The 15470-nt window shown below is 57.4% G+C and overlaps 2 protein-coding genes across 3 annotated transcripts; both read left to right on the top strand.

Moving 5' to 3' along the window:
- Positions 1 to 732: 732 nt before the first annotated feature.
- Positions 733 to 2559, top strand: COX6B2 (cytochrome c oxidase subunit 6B2). Its single transcript, XM_090048540.1, has 4 exons — positions 733 to 822; positions 1755 to 1886; positions 2069 to 2169; positions 2440 to 2559. The coding sequence occupies exons 1-4, from the start codon at positions 786 to 788 to the stop codon at positions 2491 to 2493; spliced, it is 324 nt and encodes a 107-aa protein (XP_089904666.1). The 5' UTR covers positions 733 to 785; the 3' UTR covers positions 2494 to 2559.
- Positions 2560 to 3544: 985 nt separating this feature from the next.
- Positions 3545 to 13804, top strand: RASIP1 (Ras interacting protein 1). 2 transcript variants are annotated; one of them, XM_090049295.1, is made up of 13 exons: positions 3545 to 3726; positions 6035 to 6188; positions 6422 to 7020; positions 7895 to 8065; positions 8174 to 8286; positions 9105 to 9740; positions 10352 to 10389; positions 10782 to 10933; positions 11153 to 11268; positions 11602 to 11842; positions 12350 to 12522; positions 12821 to 12968; positions 13352 to 13804. In XM_090049295.1, the coding sequence occupies exons 2-13, from the start codon at positions 6055 to 6057 to the stop codon at positions 13549 to 13551; spliced, it is 2721 nt and encodes a 906-aa protein (XP_089905421.1). In that variant the 5' UTR covers positions 3545 to 3726; positions 6035 to 6054; the 3' UTR covers positions 13552 to 13804. The 2 variants fall into 2 exon arrangements, with proteins under 2 accessions (XP_089905421.1, XP_089905419.1); XM_090049293.1 differs by having other exon boundaries at positions 7895 to 8286.
- The last annotated feature ends 1666 nt before the right edge of the window (positions 13805 to 15470 follow it).

The following is a 15470-nucleotide window of genomic DNA, read 5'->3' as shown; positions in this document are numbered from 1 at the left end:
GGTGCTGCCCTGCCCTGCTCTGAGATCCATTGTAGCCTATCCTGCAAAGCACCCACTACTGGGAACATCCCACACAGCCAGTGCTCCTGCCTCATGACCCCCCCACAGCACCCCTAGCTGGGATTCAGGCAAGTTGTCTTAGGTGGTCCCACCTGGATGATAGTGGTTTACTGTCTTACAGGGACAAAAGGATGGAGGAAAGCTTGGATGAGTGAATGCACTGCCCTGCCATAGATTTTCTACAGGCGGGACAGGCAGGAGCAACCCTGTCAAAAGAACCCAGAGGGGCTCAGCTGCTGCAAGTTCAAGAAGCCAGATAGATAGAAGCAGGACCAATTCTCATATTAAATACTTTCACTGTGCAACTGTTACACCACTGGGCCCATGAGCTGGCTGCCGGGCTTTTGAGGGAGTTGTGCTGTGAGAGGCTAGCTGCACAGGGGGCACCTGGCTGCAAGGAACAGGCCAAGGAGGGGGCATCATGTATGAAGGAGCTGGGAAGGAGGAGCCATGTTTGGGGAGCAGAGCAGGGAGTGTCATGCTGTGGGGAGTAGGGGTGGGGGGCAGGAACACTCTCTCCTCTGCAGGGTCTCTATGGGGTGGGGGAGTCTGTATGGCGGCTGGGGTTGGGGGGGGGGGGCTGGGAAGGTCCTGGGAATAGTCTTGCAGTGGGCTGTGCACACATGGGGTGGGGGGGAAGCAGGGTGGGCATGGGGCAGCTCTCATTTCAGAAAGCTGTGGGAAACCATGGATCCCCTGTTGCGGGCTGGAGCAGCTGCTCGGGCATGGAGAGACCCCATCAGGATGTCATGGGGGTCTGGGGTGAGCAGTGAGGGGGAAAAGGGAGTCCTGTGGTGGGGCATGGGGAGAGCCCACAAGTTGGGCTTGTGGAGGCAGGGGGGAAGAGGGGGCTGTGAAGGTCCAGGGGGGAACAAGCTGAGTGTTGGGGTGGGGGGTCAAGGGGCAGCAGTAGGGGTGGGGGGCTGAGGAGGGCAGTTGTGGGGGCTGTGGAGTTCTGGTGTGGGGGCAGGGCTTTGGAGGGAAATCGCACTCACGGTGGGGGAGCTGAGGGGGGCCATGGTTGCGGCAGGGGGAACCCTGAGGTGTGGGACTGTAGCGTAACTGAGGGAGTCACCCACTCCCTTCTGTGGTTGGCAAGGCAGGAGCTGGTGCTGCCCTGGGCTGCTGTACTCCTGTGCCTCTGGTGGGGATTGTTGTGGGGGGGAGGCCATGTTTGGGGGGCACCCAGGTGGGGTCTTGGGGCAGGGAGCAACTGCCCCACCCTGTGCTCTGATTGGCTGAGCAGCCCTGCCACCACAAGAAGTGCCCCCCTCCCCTGTCCCCCAGAGGGTTCCATGGCAGTTGCCAGTGATGGGTGGGGCTGGGACATGCCCTGGGCTCTGATAGGCTGGGACATGCCTTGGAGGGAAAATTCAGCCAATAGAATCCGGGGGGGGGGGGGGGGGGGGCTAGACTCCTCCTTGCTCCTGCACCTCAGTCAGCAGGGTGACTCCCCTAAGGCAGGGTGGGGGTGAGGAGCAGGGAAGGGCGCTGTGGTCTTTTGGGGGAGGGGTAGTGGGGGCACAGGGGCGTCATACCCTCCCCTTCCCCACTGGGGCCTCTGGGCCAAGGCCCCGGTGAGCATCATCGGGGAGGAGGCTCCGGGCAGCGCGGGTGGGGCATCAGGACACCTGAGTCCCCTCCCAGCTCTGGGGGGCAGCAGGCCTGAGCTGTCCTACCTCCTCCCTTCCCAGAAATCCCAATGGTTGTGGGCCACAGTGAGATGCAGCCCCCAGCAGGGCCCCGGGGCAGCTACCTGACAGCGCCCTTCGACCCCCGCTTCCCCAACACCAACCAGACCCGGAACTGCTACCAGAACTACCTGGGTGAGCAGTGGCCACGTTGGGCAGGACCACGGGGCCTGGGCAGGTGAAGGAGCTGGGAGCCAAGACACCTGGGTTCTGTCCCCAGCGCGGGGAGGATGTGGGGGCACAGGGGTTGGGCAGTGGCAGCCCCACCTGGTGCCCCTTGCAAGTGGTGAGGAGCTATGGGGGTGCTGTCTTTGCAGACTATCATCGCTGTATGAAGGTCCTGACAGTGAGGGGCAGGGACACCAAACCATGTCTGTGGTATTACCGTGTCTTCAAGTCGCTGTGCCCCATCTCCTGGGTAGGTAGAGGATGAGGCAGGGCCCCACGTTCTTTGCAAAGAGGCTGCCCCCCATTCCACCACCCCTTGAGCTGGCCATTCCCCGACCCTGGATCAGTCACTTCTCCCTAGAAGGGAAAGGACCCTGGCCCTGTCCTCTCTCACTCCCTGAGCCAGATGAGATTAGGTGCCCCCAGGGAGGGGTGTGTGTGACTGCAAGGGAGTGCAAGGGGCTGCTTTCTCTGGGTCACCACCCCCTCCTGTCCCTGAACAGCTGTCCATCTCCCCCAGGTTCAGCGTTGGGATGAACAACAGGAAAAAAGGAGCTTCGCTGGCAAGATCTAAACCCCAATGTGCCTACCTGAGGGGCAGAGCAGTTGGCCATCAGCCTTGTGTGTCCCTCTCTTTGTCCTGTCCTTCCAAGACAGCCCTCAGTCTCTCTCAGTGGGCTCGCAATAAATCCTTGTTGCATTTCAGGTTTTACTCTGGAGTCTATTTGTCTTAGCCCCCTTCTGCTCTCAGCCAAGGACAATTCTCTTCTTGCCAAGGGGCCAGGTTAATAACAGAAGAAGGAGGCTATGGGTTCAATCCCCACCCAAGGGACCTCCACAGCCGGCACATCCTAAATCCATCACTGGGGTATTGGAGGAAGAATGACACCCCCTGGGTGGTGGTCATAGGCAGTGTAGGAGCAGTGAGGGAGCTGCTACAAGTCTTTACTATGCTGGCAGCCTCCCAATCACCCCAAATGCAGTCATGGACATCCTGGGTTGTAAAGCGCATGTTAACACAGCCAGCAGGCCTGCCCACTGGCAATCTGTCCAGTTCAGAGCCCTGTGCCCACTATATGCATTGCATGCCTCAACATGCATGCTTTAACACACACCATATGTCTCCGTGCTTCAATACATGCATCATGTGCCTTGCCATATGCACTTCCTCTGTACACCTCAATATGGACTCACACTACAAACCTCTCTGCAGCCTGCACTGCATACCACTTCAACTTATACACATACACAAGCAAACCCACAGGCTGTACAGCACCAGGACATTCACACATGATGTAAATGGCTTACCAACACGCGGGCGCTCTGCGCACCCTCTTGACTCTCTTATATGGATACACTGCTGACCCCTGCACAAGAACACTTGTATTTCACACTTCGACAACATGCATGCCCGGCCTCTCCTTGCTTGGGCTCTCTGGCCCTGAAATCCCTTTGGCTCTGCCCCTGCCCCTTCTCCCTCCCACCCTATAGCCAAAGCCCTTTGACCGGGCATGAATCTGTGCTCCCAGCCCCCGCCCTGGCGCAGAGGCCTGGCTTCCTGGCTGGCTCGCCTTTTCCTGCCCCCCACCCCCTAACTCCACTGGCCGTGTGAGTGTGAAGGGAAATCCGTGCTCAGTGACACAGGAGAGCTGAAGGCAACGCTTCAAGACAAAGGCTGGGAGCAAGGCTGAGGTTTCATCAGCCACAGGGCCATGGAGCTGCCAAAGGAGCACCTGGAGCATCTCTGAGAACAGGGACTCAGCCACGGTGCCCACGCTGGGCACAGCCAGATCCCGGACAGCACTGGGTAACTTCTCCCATCTCTATGGTTTGGGGGTAGGGAGGGGTGAACTTTAAGGCAGGCGGAAACCCTGGGAGCTGGGCCACTGAACCTTGAGACAAACATCCCAGAGACTGTGCTGGAGACAGGGCCAAGCTCGGAGAGACTCAAGTGCTCATTCCCACTTCTCCCTCTTTAACTTACCAGGCTCCATTCCCTTCCCTGAGCCTGGACAGAACCTCAGAACCCAGGCCCCCAACCCCATCCCAGTTCTAATCCTAGACTCCACTTCCCTTCCAGAGCCATGACTAAACCCACCCTGGCTCCCTTCCCCCTGCTAGACCTCACTGCCAAGCTGGAAAAGAATCCAGGCATCCTGGCTATCAGCACCCTGCTGTAACCCACCAGACCCCATTTGCCTCCATGAGATGGGACAGAACTCAGGTGTCCTGCCTGCATAGCCAAGCCATTTTGTAGATTTATACTGGGGTCCCTGGTGCCAAGCCCCATCCCCTAGGCATGAGGACAGCATTTGGGTCAGCTCAGATCTGGACATTCCCAAAACTCCTTCCTAGCTTGTGGATCCTATAGCCTTCATGCTCCCCCTGCTTCAAATCCAGTTGTCTCTGAGGCAGAACAGATTTGGGTGGGAATTATAATGGGGCACACACCACTTCCCATAGACTTTTTTCTGTCCTCCCTTCCCCCCCCAGGTTAGGTGAGAGTTCCACATTGATGAAGCAGTGGTAGAAAGGAACAAGCTCGAAAGGCATCAGGTCTGTCTCAGCCCCCATGAGGTTGGGGGCTGGTGGACAGGAGATGGGGGTGTGTGGAATCCCTTGAAGGAGCTGGGGGTCCTGCTGCTGTGACAAAGCATCCAGAAAGTGGACAGTTAATGCTCCTTGGGCTACAGCACAGCTTCCCTAGTCAGAGCCAGAGAGAAACAGGTGCCCTGGTTCCTGGATCCCCTGCTTGAACCCACTAGATTCCACTCTGTCCCAGAGCTGGGGAAGAACCCAGGCATCCTGACTCCCAGAATCTTGCTTTAACATACCAGATGGTTTAGAACAGTGGGTTGGGAGCCAGGATGTCTGGGTCCCACTGGAGTTCAGTGGGGCTGCCCAAACCTCCAGGCTGCTTAGGTCGCCAGGAGGAAGAAGGCTGTGTCCTCTAGACGCCCATGATCTGTTCACTTGCTATGGCTTCCTACTGATGTGATTGGGGTGACATAGGAGGTGTTAACTCACCCTCCCTGACAACTTCACAGGGACAACTTCACAGGGAGGGGCTCCAAAGAGAACTCCAGGTGTCCTGCCTTCAGGTCCGTATTTTGACCACTGGGCAATGAGTTGGTCCAGTGACTTAGAGCTGGGTGCTGGACTCATGACTTCTATTCCTACACTGGCAGAGGAATGGACTCTGGTGGAGCCTGTGAAGGGACTGGGAATCTGCCCTCCTGGGCTCTAGTCAGGGAGTAGTCATATGTTAAAGAAGGGGCTGAGATTCTGGATTCCTGGGTTCTGTCTATGTTTCTTTGTCAGACTTTGAGCTCTCTCCTTCCCCCACCCTCCCATCAGTGCCCTGCCCTTATCTATATGCATTCATGCTTATGGCCTCAAAAGGCTGGAAATACCATTGCAAGAATTAAGAACAGAGATCTTTGAGTGGAAACAGAGGGGTAAGGCACTGCATGTGCGCACACCTCTGTGTCTGTGTGTCACTGTGTCTGTGCATGTGGGGTTGTGATTGGGTGTGTCATGGCACAGATAACTGTGCATCTGTCATTGTGGAAATGTGTTACTGTCACTACGTGGTATTGTTTTTATCTCTGTTAGTGTGCATTCAGTGTAATTTAAGTCTGTCTGTGCATTTCATTGTGTCACTGTGTGATTGTGTGTCATGCTTATGTGTTTGTATCACAATGAGTGTCACAATGAGTGGATTTGCATCACTGTTTGCCCTTTCTCATGGCATGTGTATCACTTCGTGTGTATGTCACTGGGTGATTGTATATGTATACAACTATGTGTTACTCTGATTATATATGCATATTGCTGAATTGGTACATGTCATCATGTGATTGCATATATGTCACTGTGCATGTATGTTCCCATCATTGCATATGTATAGCTCTGATATAATATAATTTTGTGACTTCATCCATGTGTCCCTGTGCACATATATTGCTGCGTGATTTCCTATGTGTCCATGTGCATATGATCATCCCTGTGTGTTAGTGTGTGACTGCTTATGTGTGTCACTGTGTGATTACACATAAGATTCCTATACGTGTGGCTGTGTTGCTGCCTGTTTGTCATGCTGCTGCCTCCCGCAGGTGCTGACAGAGCTGGCACCATGTTCCCGGAGGAGCGGAAGGATGGGAGCCCGCGCTTCGGGAAACTCCACTTCCCGGTTGGCCTTTGGATCAACTCACCCAAGAAGCACTTTGCCAAGATGAGCCGCAGATGGCCAAGCGTGGGCTCTGTTAAGTAAGAGCCCCCCATGACTGCCCCATCCCTGCCCTAGACCAGCACAATAGGCCCATCTACCCTGGTTTTCTGCCCCCCTCTGTGCCCTGCATCAACCTTACGTGCCCATCTATCCTGGCATCCCACCCCTCCTTGCTCTGGATCGGACTCACCAGCCCATCTATCTCAGCATCCTAGTCCCTCCTTACCCCACAGGCCCATCTAGCCCAATATTCCACCTTCTCCCTTTTCAGATCCACCTCCTCTGATACAGCTAGCCGGGGCAGTGAGACAGTGGAGCTGCGCCCACCAAGCAAGACGAAGCCAAGCCGGCACAAGCGGCTATCTAACCTGTTCCACCGCAGTGTGAGCAGCACGGGGGTGGGCACAGCAGGTGCTGGTGGGCGCTGGGCTAGTGAGAAGAAGCTGTCTGACCTCATTGACCCGGTACCCGAGGACCTGGTGGAGCTTTCAAGTCAGCGCAACCTGCCAGGCATCCTCAAGATTTTTGGTGGGGACATCTCCTGTGGGGCCAACTACAAGAGTGTGCTGGCCACGCCGCGCTCCACAGCACGCCAGCTGGTGCGTGAGGCACTTGAGCGCTATGGCGTGGCACCAGGTGATGGTGAGGAGGACACAGTGGGTGGCTATGTGCTGTGTGATGTTGTGGGGCGCTTCACAGGGCCTGGCGGGGCCTGGCAGGCCGAGCACTTGCGTCCCGTGGGTGACACCGAGCGGCCTCTGGTGCTGCAGGATGTATGGAAGCCCAAGGCTGGCTGCTCACGACGCTTCGAGATCCGGCGCCGGCGTGAGGTGGAACGTGCCTTTGAGGCTGAGGACAATGAGACAGCAGGTGAGGCTGCCCCTTGGCATGGAGCTGTAGCCTTGTCCCCACCAGGACCACCCAGAGCTCAGCCTCGTTCCCTGGTTCCCACAGTCCTGGACTCACCCAGAGCCCACTCCCCAGGACCCACATTCCTGGAGTCACCCTGGTACCAGCCCCTGAGCTGAGCCTCAGCCAGATTAAGCTCTGACAGGGCCACAGCCTTGGGGCTCACACTGGCCTCCCTCCTCCCTCCTGCACAATCCCAGGCTCTCCCACCCATCCTGCTACCCTGTCATATTCTTGTCCCCAGATCTCCCTCACTAACCCTCCAGCCTGTGCCCCCATCTTACTGGGGGCTGCAGGATGGGCCTTCCTTCTCTCATACCTGCCTTGAGTTCCAAATCTTCCCCCTACCCTGTATTCCTACCCAAACTCACTCCCCAAGGCCCAGATCCAGCCACCCTGCCCCACTCTCTCCAACATGGCCCATTCCAAGCTATGTGAGATCCCTTTCATAGTCAGCCAGGCTCCAGGAGACTGGGTCCAGTTCAACCCCCTGGGGGAGGATGAAGGGGCAGAGGATGAAGGGACCCATGAGGAGGGGCCTCTAGAATGGGGAAAACCAACTGTGTGTCAGTGCCCTGTAGTGCTGAGGCCAGGGGCTGCTGCAGTGCAGTGGGTGAGGCTGGCCAGCACAACTGGCCCTGCAGGCTGTAAGCTGCTAAGTAGTAACTGGGCAGCATCAGGGTTGGCACAATGACCTGGCAACTTTGGGACAGTCCTGCTTTGTCCAGCCTTACAGTGGGGGCTGGGAACACAAGCCCGTGAGGAAGGGAGCAGGGATCTGTGGTGATATGGACCTGCTCCTCAGTTTTCAGCCTCCTGCTTTCCCTTCTCCCAGGCATCAATGCACAGGCACGTAGGCTGCAGAAGAGTCGCTCACGGGCAGCCTCGGGGGGCACAGTGGTGCCCAAGGAGAGGGCTGACAACCTGTCACTGCGGCGCAGCATCAGTGACATGAACCTGAGTGCCAAGAAGCGGCGAGAGCGCAAGAACATCATGAGCATGGCAGGTGGCGAAGCAATACCTCCTGGTGATGATGGGGATGGGGATGAAGGTGAGAGTGAGGCAACCAGGTCCAAGGAGCTGGAGTCCACTGACAGCAGCATCAACCCCACAGGCACTGAGGAACCCATTGATGGTGCCAGCCTGGAGCAGTTGTCCCAGTGCCTCATCCAGCCACCCACCCAGAACCCCTATTTTCTGCTGCTGCAAGGCTACAATGAGAAACAGGTAGGTGGGGGCCCCAGTGGGGCCAAGGGGCACCATGGGGCAAGGAACAGCCCAGTCCACACAGCTGGGCCATGCCCCCAGAACCTCCTGTGGAGCCCATGTGACCCCAACCCTCTGTCTTTAGGTGGTTCTCACCTACTGCACCTCCAAGCAGGGGCATGCTGGGAACCTGGCTTTCCCAGCAAGGTGTGCACTGTCAGGCAATTATAAAGGCAGGGAAGCAGGGGTGGTCCTTACAGTTCAAGCCCCGCCCCCAAGAACAGGGGGCAGTACTGGGAAAGTCCATTTTACATTGGAAGGTGGGATATTTATGGGAGAACCCATTTCCCCAGGAGAGCCCATTTTTAACACAGAAAATAGGGGGAATCAAGGGCCCTTTTTGCCCACCCAAAGCAGAAGGAGCAATAATGGGGAGGCTGGCTTTACTGCACAAAACCAATTGGGGATTCACAGAAGGGCCCATTTCACTCAAGTGAACATGGGAGGCAATAATAGGAGAGCTGACAATACCCCAGAAATGGGGGAATTGATGGGAAGAAACCGCTTCACTCCACAAAATCTGAAGCAGGATTAATAGGAGGCCACTTTACCCCACAGAAATTCAGGAGAGGGCTTCATGGAAGAGCTCACTTTACCAGGAAAAAATAAGGGGGGACTTTCATGGAAACGCGTATTTTGTCAGAGAAAACTAGGTGACTCTATTTTACCATGGAATGAGGTGTGGGGGTGGTGGGAAGGGAGTTGGGGGGGGTGGGGGTGGAGGTTAGTCATGGGAGATCCCATTCCCTGTTGTGACAGTGTTTCCCCCTCCCTTCCAGGATTTTGTGATCTATGTGATGACGCGCCGCCGGCATGTGTTTGGACGCCCAGAGCGCCGCTCCCAGGCTGACAAGGGTGGCTACGTTGACACCTTCCTCTGTGCCCCAGACATCCTACCCCGGCACTGCTGGGTGCGCGCAGCTGATCCACCACCTGCCAAGGGAACGGCTCTTGTGCGGCCCTTTCGGGGTGCTATGGTCACTCACAATGGGGGCCCACTGCTGCGTGAGGCTGAGCTTCACCCGGGAGACCTGCTGGGGATGGGCCAGCACTTCCTCTTCATGTACAAGGACCCCCGGGCATCTCAGCCCCGGCCAGCCTGGCTGCCCAAGCCCTGGGCCTCACCCTGCTTGGCAGGGGCCTTCTCATGCCAGACATGTGGGCGGTCACTGCAGGAGAGGCAGGAGGCCTGGCGCACCTATGTGGAGAGCCGCCAGCCTGAGCTGCGCTACCGGCCCCAGGAGGAGGAGGCACTGCTGCGTGAGATCGTCCGTGGGCAGGGCACTGGTGGGTGCAAGCTGGCACCTGCCTTCCTGCTGGGACTCTGTGTGGAGCACTCTGCCCGTGTCCTGGAGCCTGGACACCTCCCCAAGCTGGTGACCAAGATCGCTCACCTCGTCAAGGAGGCTGTCTGGGTAACGTGGTAGGGCCCAGTGAAGGGCAGGCGGGGAGGTGGTCCTATTTGGTCCCTAGGAGAAGGCAGGGGAAAAAGGGAAGGGATCAGGGCCTCCCTTGTATCCCAAGGATGTAGAGGGTGCTGAGTAGAGATCATAGTGCCCTGTGTCCCCCAGTGCTGAGCATATGGGATGGGGCATCAAGACTCCAGTGTATTTCTGGGGAGGGGGTACAGGGCGGGGGTGCCTCGACTCACACCAACCCTGCCATATGCTGCTCATTCTGCATCACGTAAGGGGCTCTCCCTTTCCTCCCTGAAACAGCCATACCCATCATTGGGCAAGAGGAGCCATATGAGTAGACCCCAGCATACACAACAGAGGTGATTACACCTTGGCACTAGACCATGGGAGCCCCACATAAACCTTGGCTCTTGTGGCAGCTGGGATCTCCCATGTTCTTAATGGGTTAAGAGGGGAACAAGTGTGGGGATAGGGCTCTCCAATGTGTCCAGGGGTTGGGGAGGGACAAGGGCTGGAGGCACCCCACCATGCACCCAAGATAGGGCTGAGGCATGGGGATGTCTAGAAACACAATTCCTGGGTACAACTGTGTCCTTTCCTCCTACCAGGAGAAAATCAAAGAGATCGGAGATCGGCAGCCAGAGAAGTGAGTGCCTGTTCTCAACCCATCCCAGCCCTGCCATGCACTGCCCAACCTGCACCAGTATGGGTGCTGTCCTCATCCTCTGGAATCTCATTGCTGGGAGAGGGGGCCCTGTATAAATAGCTCCTACATGCCTTATCCCAGAGGCAGTCATAGCTTAGTGCTGTATGTGGGGTCCCTGGATAATAAGTCCCCAAAATGCCCTACCTCAGAGGTAGCTGCATCACAGCCCCAGGTGATGGGTCTCTTTATAACTAGCCCCAACACACCATTACTCCAGAGCTACCAGGATTTCTGGGTTCTGTCAAGATTGAGAAGAGAAGGGTCTCTTGAAGATCCTGGGAATGGGAAGGGTGTCTAATCCCAAATGACCCCTTGCCCTCTGCTCCTTCCAGTCAGCAGGACAAGAGCCAAGTAAGGGTGCTCAGCATTGAGGAGGTGGCCACAGATCTGCGCCCCCTTATGCTGTGGATGGCCAATGCCATGGAGTTGCTCAACCTCATCCAAAAGAAGGTGATGGACATGGAGAAGGAGCTGGAGCTGGAGGGTGAGCAGAATACTCGGGTCCTACCCTGATTTTGGGTGGTGTTGGGGGCTGGGAGTCAGGACACCTGGTTTTTTTCCTAGCTCTGGGAAGGGAGTGGGATCTAGTGGCTTAGAGCAGGGGATGGGGAGCCTGGATGCCTGAGTTCTGTTCCTGGCAGGGCAAGGTGGGTTGATCCCTTGAGATCTGGGAGAGCCCCCATCTGCCTGTGTCTCACTTCAGGGACATCCCAGGATGTCTTACTGTCCGGTGACTTGGAGATGTGCGACGAGGCCATGGCAGTGCTGGACGAGGTCATCATGTCCACTTTCCAGCAGTCTGTGTACTACCTGACCAAGGTGAGCAGAGCTGCCCCTGCAGCACTGCACCCTGCCCCCCTGCAGTGCAGCAGTGCTAGGTCCCTGTCATGCTCACCACAGCATAGTAACCCTGCCATACCCCTTCAGTGATGCACCCCTGACAAAACCCCAGCAGCACAGCTCCCCTCACTGTGCCAACCATCTCACAGCATAGCACCCTCAGGAGACCATGGCCCCCAGAAGACCATGGCCATCGCACAGCACCCCTCACTGTGTGCCACCTTGCCCAGCTGTCTGCAACATGGCACCCCTAGTGTCCTGAGGGTTGGTTGAAGTCCCTGGTTCTTATTAACCCTTTTCTGTCCTGGGCAGACACTCTATTCAGCCCTGCCTGCCTTGCTGGACAGTAATCCCTTCACAGCTGGGGCAGAGCTATGCCCAGCTCAGGACCTGAGCAGCATGCCTGAGGGCACCCGTGGCACCCTGGCCATCTACCAGGCCACACTGGAGCTGACACGGGAGTGTGAGCTGCACCCTGACCTGGTGTCTCAGACCTTCGGCTACCTCTTCTTCTTCTCCAATGCCTCACTCTTCAACACCCTCATGGAGAAAGGTAGACATAAGCATCAGGATCACCAGGGTTCTATTCCAGCCCAGGGAGGCAAGAGGGATATGGCGGGTTAGAATGGGGGGCTGGAAGCCAGGACTCTTGGGTTGTCTCTCGCCTTGGGGTATAGAGTGGGGTCTTGTGAGTGAGAGCAGGGGGACAGGAGCCAGGACACCTGGGTTCTATCCCAGCTCCTTTCTCCTTCCCACTCTTGAATGCTCCCCCCTCCCTTCCCAGTTTCCTGCTATTGTCTGTCCCAGTATCTCCCGGAAGCCAGTGCTTTCCTGCTCCTCCCTGTGCCTGGCAGTTTGGCCTGTGTCTTCCCCTGTTGCAGGAAACAGCTGGATGCAGGGGAGGGGAGCACAACCCACCCCACACCCCCTTTGCCCCTGGCAGCTGCAGGGAGGGGTCTGGGGCAAGAGATAGGGAAGAGATGTTGGGGGCAGGAAGCAGCTGCCACAGGGGTGACCTCAGGGTCTAGAGTCTTTCCCCTCATGCCTACTGTCCCTACAGGGAATGGGGCACCCTTCTACCAGTGGTCAAAGGCAGTGCAGATACGCACCAACCTGGACCTGGTGCTGGACTGGCTACAGGGCGTGGGACTGGGTGACATTGCTACTGAATTCTTCCGGAAGCTGTCTACTACCATCAACCTGCTATGCATCCCCAAAACCAGTCTTGTTAAGGTGAGTGCCTGGGCAGGGGCCCATCCAGCCACAGTGGGCCTTGGGGAGGAGCCTTCACCCAGTGAGGCATGCCAGCCCTAGGGCAGGGCATAGGCTTCCTCAGGGGTGTGGAGAATGGGTTTGTGGCCTAGTACCAGATTGTAGCACAGGTTGTAGGGCTCAGGTGATAATAGGACAGAAGCCCTTTGCTTCTAGGCAGTGCTGGCCAGATCAGGAGATGGAGCAAGACCTCAACAAGCCTCCACAAGGGGGAAGTGTCCTCTCTTGCTCCCAGCCTCTTTTTGCTCTCCCCCTACAGGCTACCTGGTCCCGGCTATGCAATGAGTACCCGGCACTGACTCCTGCCCAGCTCCACCATCTTCTCAGCAACTACCACCTGGGGCTAGGCCGGCCCTACCCTGAGGCCTGGAGCCCCCTACCTGAAGAGCAAGACAAGATTGCTAGCAGTGAGTGCCCCCAGCCCATAGCTGCTGCTTGGCCCTGCTGTGCCCCTCATGCCCACCTTACAGCACCCCCACCAGCACCCAGCACAGTCCTGCCTGTGCTCCCTCTTTCTACACCACAGCCCCCACACTGGGCCTTGCTGCACTCCTGCTCCCAGCTCACACTGCGTGCCCAGCCCTGGGACCCCCAGCACCCACCTGGCCCTGCCATGCCACCCAGTCCTGGCCTGCAGCCCTCCAGCCTGGCTCTGTTTATTCCTTCTCCTTCTGATCTGCTTCCCCTCTAGTCTGTTTCTGGGCTCCTCCCAGCCCTCCTAGTCTGTTCACCCCCACCCTGCAGCCCCCACTGTCCTGCCCAGGAATCATTGACCTCTTCTTCCCTGCAGGTGATATCTTTGAGAGTTTCACAGAGCATCCACCCCTGATCCTGCCCATTGAGGGATTCCGCTTGCGCCTCTCTGAGCCTGTGGGTGATGATGCTCTGCACCGCCAGCTGTGCCGCATGCGTCGCCTCGTTTGGGACCTGGAACAGGAAGCCCTTCCTGCCAACCAACGGGCAGGTTATGCCCTGGAGGGCGCCCCCTAAATGCCTGTCCTGTCCTACCCATTGGGCACCACCCACTACGTCCCCTCCCACTCCTGGGCCTCTGTCTCCCTCTTGCTGTTGGGGTGGAGGTCAAAGGGCACTACATGGCATGGGGCCAGTCTGAGCAGCTGCCCCACTGTCTCTGGGTGCCCCCCACTGTCTGTCCAGACCTGCCCGTCCAGACCTGCCCAATGCAGCAGGGCTGCAGCCGTGTGTATTCTCCATGTAGTAATAAAGTCTCTCTGGAACTGTCTTGCCCTTCTGGGTCCTCCCTTCAAGACATTTAGGACCTACTCGGTAGGGGGTAGAGTGGGGTCTGCTAGGTTGTGGGGGCTGTGAGCACTGATTCCTAAATTCCATTCTAGCTCTGGGAGCAGAGTGGGGTTGAGTGCATTGGAGTAGGGAAAGTTGGAAGCCAGGATTCTGGATTTTATCTGGCTCTGGGAGGGGAGTGGGGTCTGGTGGCTGAGATCGAGGAGGGTCAGGAACCCAGACGCCTGGGTCCTGCTGGTGTGCTGGCGGGGGGGGCGGGGGGGAGGAGGGGCGTGTGCTGTAGGCTGTCCCCTTGTGCCCAGTCTATATTTATTGATGGCGTCAGGCCCAGCCCCTCACATGTTAATCTTGAAACTGGAGCTGGGGAAGACTGATGAGGTCATGGCCAGTGGGGAGCCCAGGAATGGCTGCCAGGCAGCATCTGGGCCTGTGCCCACCCATGCCTCTGGCTGCCATGGGTCACCTCTGCCTGGGGGACAGACCCCACTCACTGGGTGTGGGGAGCAACTGGGCCTGGCTTGGGTGCACATGGAATTGAACCCAAGAGCACTCCCTGGAATATACCACATGCAGGAGGCAATGTTGTACACGTGCCCACTACACACACACATACAGAATCAATAGGGGACACGGTGCTTTCTTGCACACTAGCTCTGGATCAGGGGAGGCAGCACTGCTTTCATATACCATCTCAGCAGGGAGCAGTGCTGCTCTCTCACCTTGCACTCTCTGTCACACACACACACACACACACACACTCTCTCTCTCTCTCTCTCTCTCTCTCTCTCTCTCTCCACCCCCACTGCCCTGTTCTCTGCCTATGGTCCAACTGGGCCTATGTCATATCACGTGCCTGTGCAGTTGGCTGGAGATGGGGTGCAGGGGTGGGGGATCCAGGGCTCTCAGGCTGGAGGTGGGGGTAGGGCAGGCAGCAGACGGCTTTAAATACTCACATCTGAACATGATCCGCCGCGTCAGTGAAATCCGGGCTGGCCCCGATGGCTGGGAACAGGTGCCACCTGTCGTGGGGCCCCGCCCCCTGCGCCTGTCTGCAGCCTTCTGCAAAGGGCAGAGGGCACACGGCATGCAGGGCATGGCTCCTCCTGGGCCTCAGTGCCACTTGGGCCTGTTCCGATCCCAGTGCTTCAGGGCCTGATCAGTGCTCAGACCGATGGGGTCTCTCTCCCTGTAAAGCTGGGACATGAGGCACTGGCGTTTCCAAATGCTCTGCTCTTACACCACAGGAATGCCACTGCAGTTCCTGTGAACAGTGGGGAAAGAACCACCTTCTGACCAGGCTAAGGCCGGCAAAGCTACATCAGGTGGTGGCAGTAGTAGGTTGTTACCCCAGAGTAACATTTGGTTCTGAGAGAGACATGCAACAGCTTAGCTCCTCAACTTTCTAAAGCAAGGACTGGGAGTCTTGATATTTGGGTTGTATCCTAGCTGGGGGAAAGCAGTGGGGTCTGGTGAGTTACAGCAGTGGGGCCTGAGAGCCAGGACTCCTGGGTTTTCTCCCAGCCCTGGAGCGAGTGGGGTCTGGTGGCTACTCTCCTGGGCTCTCTCTTGCTGTGGCGCACAGTGCACGTTCCTCCTCGCGCCTGCTGGGTGTCGGGTGTCAGTGCAGATGGCGTTTCTCACACATA

The sequence above is a fragment of the Crocodylus siamensis genome, chromosome 5 (genome assembly GCF_052110815.1).
Source record: "Crocodylus siamensis isolate JL-2025a chromosome 5, ASM5211081v1, whole genome shotgun sequence".
NCBI classification, from domain to species: Eukaryota; Metazoa; Chordata; order Crocodylia; family Crocodylidae; genus Crocodylus; species Crocodylus siamensis.
Note: the sequence above shows the minus strand (reverse complement) of the source record. Positions and strands in the feature narration are given on the sequence as shown.